Below are 4,084 nucleotides of genomic sequence, written 5' to 3'. Positions count from 1 at the left end.
GTGGGGACTTTTCAGCTCTATTGTAACCTTCTGGGACCACTGTCACACGTGCAATCCATCATTGGCCGAAACGTCGTTTTGTGGTGCGCGATTGATTGTACATGCGTCATATTACCTTTCTAAAATTCAAAAGAAAAAAAAAATCTAAATTTTGAAACACGTCTGGCCCCAAGGTTTTGATTAAGGGATCGTGGGCAGATGCAAACATCTACAAAATATTTTTGCTGTTGAAACATTTTGAAGTTAGGTGCTGTATGTGTGTCCACTGCTACACTCACAATATATTAATATATTGAGATTATATATGAGTGCATTGGGATATTAAAAGCACACCTTATTTAAATACTTTCAGCTTCCACATTTTGACAGCTGTGATGTATTATCTGAGTTACACACTTTGGGCCTTGTTTGTTTTTGCCTCTGGTTATCATATTGATCACTGGGGTCTCCTCTGTAAAAAGGAGTGGGTGAGGGTAGGAGGAAATTGAAAGTCAATCCATGTGGATATTAATTAGCAGCTTTTATAAAGTAGTATAACAAATCTCCCTCACAAATGGGAGAAATTTAAGGCACTTGTGAAATAAAACTCAAAACTTAGATCTGCTTCTAGGAGTTATTTTTATTTCGAGCTTATATTTTCATACTGACTATGAATTAAGTAAAGCAATAGATTCTTTTAAAGTCTATAGTTTCTGATGAGTTTTGTCTCCTTGTCTTTTTTTCTCACTTCAGGCTTTGAGTTATGCAGGTAGCCACACGAAAGTGCACTTCCCCAGTTTAGTAGAGAATGAAATCCTGAAAGAGGATGGATCAGTAATTAAAAGGTTCGGGTTAGCATGGGGTGATGCTTTCTTTGCTAACTAACACCGTAAAAAGTTTTCCAGTTTTAGGAAAAAGAGGGCAGAGCCCCTACAGATGCCCTGAAACCCCTTGGGAACTGCTGACTGTCCTGTACTGGCTTTGGTCAAGGGGTGATCTGTCAGAATGTCACACCTGATGCTTTAAAAGCAGTAGTAAGGCACAGCAATAGTGAGATTGCGTTTACGCAATCTGACTCCTTGGGTTTTAGCAAGTCATTGATTTGTTGAAGCCACCAGCTGGGGTATTCCATCGTGTTGACAGATTTGGAGAGCACAGGAAGAAGAATCTAATCCATTGATCACAAATTAATTTTGTGACCAGCTACATTCAGCTTAATCTTAATAAATCATTACTTTGAATGATACATGCTTTTTTTTTTTTTTTTAACGAGGTGTTTTATGGTTCTGCATGTGCGTGGCAAATAACATGAGCATGATTGGATACCTAGGCACCGAGTGTTCTTAGCGATGCTGGAACCAGGGGCTTTACCAAGTCATGAAAGTGCCGTGAAAGCCGTGAGCAGCACCGTGCAGCTGGGAGCAGCGCTGGTCTGTTTCTGTCTCCATCACAGACTCGATGTGTCAATGTGGGCGCGGTTCCTTGGTCTGTTCCCACTTCTCACTGATCCTCTCTCAGCCCTGGAAGCCTCTAGATTAAGAAAACATTCTCAGCTTCTCAGTGAAAGACACAATGGAGATTCAAGTTACGAATGTGCTTTTCACTTCATTGAAAAGGAGAGAAAGATTGTCATGTATAGTAATCTGCAAAGCTATTTTAAGCCCTTAGAACATAATAATTAGAACAGCAAAATTAAAGGTTCTGTCACAATTCCGCCCTCCAGGCAAATGTGAAAAATAGCAGCAGCCAGGAATTGAAAAGAGTGTAATTGCTCTCTTAGAACTTTAAAAATCCTACATGAATTAAGGATGAAATGGCTTTTATAATCTGAACTTTTAAGTCTTTTATCCAGTTATTCAGACAAAACCACATAAACCATGCATGTCTTAGCATCAAGAGATCTTCAAACTGGAATAGATTTAGAGACCAATTAATCTGAAGTTCTCAACGACAGCTGGTGAATTTGAAGCTAGGAATGTAGACAACTCAATTAAGTTAGCACAGCTAGCTAGTTATGGAACTCTGTTTGTGACCTACAATACTTTATCCATCGTTGAAGACATTTGATCACATACGTGTGCATATTCATAAACACGTTCTTCTACATATGACTGCACAAAATACCAGGAAATGTCCTGTGATGGAGGCTTATCCCCTAACACCAGTGCTATAAAGGCTTCTACCAGCTCCTAGCAGAAATAGTCGTAGAAATTTGCCTTTTTGGAGGAAAAAAAATAGCAAATGCCGAATAGTTAGAAAAACGTAATCTGATTTCAGTCATCGGAACCAAATTTGACCTTTTCATCAAGAGGAGCAAATTTAAATTAGCTTTCAGATATAAAATCATTAATGCAGCATCAAAGAAAAGGGGAGAGTAAGAGAACGTGGAAGGAGAAGGAAGAAGGAAACAAAGGTGCCCAAAAGGAAGTGGGAAGTATTTTGGGTGAAGGCAGCCATGTTTTAAAAATCAGGATGATCTTAACAAATGCAGAGAGGTGTTGGAAGGTGGACAAAACTTCCGATTTCTGAACACTAGGAATCTGTAAGGGAAATGTGGATAACACTACAAAAACCGATCATTTCCCACGGTGGTGTTCAGTGAGGATGCGGGCAGAGCAGTTATGGACTCAGGCACTGGGACGCTTTGCCCCACTGCGTGCGAACTCTGTTATATTTTATTTGGGGTATTGCTTAAATTTTCTGAGATTCAATTTCCTTATTTGTTATAATAATAGTGTCTGGCATGTAAAACACATTCATCAAATATTTGTGCAATGAAGAATTATATTTACAAGTAGAGAGTGAACAGATTACAATATGATCGTTTTCCAGTAGGGATGCAGGAAGATAGGAGTATGAAATGCAATAGTAAGTTCCAGCTCCCTTCCTGAAGCCCTCAGCAATCTGCCGAGGGAGGCGGTAGCGCCAGACGGTTAAAGGCAGTAGGAGACGCAAAGCAAGGAGTGCGTGGGGCTCTGAGCCTGCAGAGAAATCATCTCCTGTCGGTAGTCACCTTCCTGTATATTGATAGAATAATATTTCAGTTTTTAAAGATCTATGTCTCATGGGAAAGCTCTCTTAGAACATAATTTTGGGTTGGGATGTGGTAGGGATTAAGCTGGCAGCTATGGGTGTTTTAAATAAATTCAATTTAAAACAATATCTTTTGAGCCTGTCAAAAGGTACTTGTGGAATCATCATCTCAGGACCAACCAAGCTCTGTTAGATCAGTGCAGCGTCATCAAAACATGAATGATCGTGTGGTTGCTTTTTGAGAGGGTCACCTTAAAGCATGATTTCATTTATTTGAAATATTTCTTAAGGTTTAAAAATACTTGTTGTTCCAACACACTTTAAAAAAATTCTCTTGAATCATTTCAAATAGGGAGACATGAAAAGATGCCTGCAGTTAATAGTGTGGTATGGAAAGGTCTAGAGGTAAGACAGTCAGTGCTCTAGTGACGGTTACCCTCAGACCTAGCGGCTGCCGCTTAGCAGTAACAGAGAGCGTAACGCCCTCGTGTCTGCTTTCCCACAGGACAACCATGAGTAAAGCCAGCACACAGAAGAGGGCTGTGGTGAAGGACCAGCACGGAAAACGCATCGACTTGGAGCACCTGGAGGATGTACCAGAAGCACTAGACCAGGACGCCCTCCGGCACGATCTCCAGCGGCTCCTGCGACATTTCTGCAACGAGGACTTGAAGCCAGAGGCCAAATGAGGGGCTGCCCAATCCTCACGCCAGAAACCGCACATTTCACTCAACATGCAGCTTCCTCTTTCATTGGAGGAGTGACCTAACTAGCCAAATTCGTGGGATACCCCAGCCTTTCCACTGTTAGCAAATATACTGCATTTTGTTTTCGTTCTCCCCCATCCTCTTTAACTCTGAGCTAATTTGTGACCAAAGATAGCATCCTTCCTTCCGGATGCTGTGTCCACCACTCTGTTGTGTCTGTGCTAAGCTGGGGACTGGCCACCTCCATGGTTCTTTGCTTCTGCACAAGCTCCATGAACATCCACTGATCAGAAGAACTTCACCTGCAGACCTCTTCGCGTGACGACGTATAGGAGTCCTTCAGAGGGATGTCCGTGTACAATGTA

At 41.3% G+C, this 4,084-nt stretch overlaps 1 protein-coding gene across 1 annotated transcript in view; it reads left to right on the top strand.

Moving 5' to 3' along the window:
- ANK2 (ankyrin 2, neuronal) overlaps positions 1–3,701 on the top strand; it is a 263,985-nt gene extending 260,284 nt beyond the window's left edge. Inside the window, exons 46-47 of the mRNA XM_012655073.1 lie at positions 733–824; positions 3,518–3,701. Of these exons, the coding sequence (XP_012510527.1) occupies positions 733–824; positions 3,518–3,701 (276 nt within the window). The remainder of the gene's footprint in view (positions 1–732; positions 825–3,517) is intronic.
- The last annotated feature ends 383 nt before the right edge of the window (positions 3,702–4,084 follow it).

This window comes from Propithecus coquereli, unplaced genomic scaffold (genome assembly GCF_000956105.1).
Source record: "Propithecus coquereli isolate 6110/MARCELLA unplaced genomic scaffold, Pcoq_1.0 Scaffold46, whole genome shotgun sequence".
Lineage (NCBI taxonomy): Eukaryota > Metazoa > Chordata > Mammalia > Primates > Indriidae > Propithecus > Propithecus coquereli.
The sequence above is the reverse complement of the archived record's forward strand: the minus strand, read 5'-3'. Positions and strand labels throughout refer to the sequence as shown.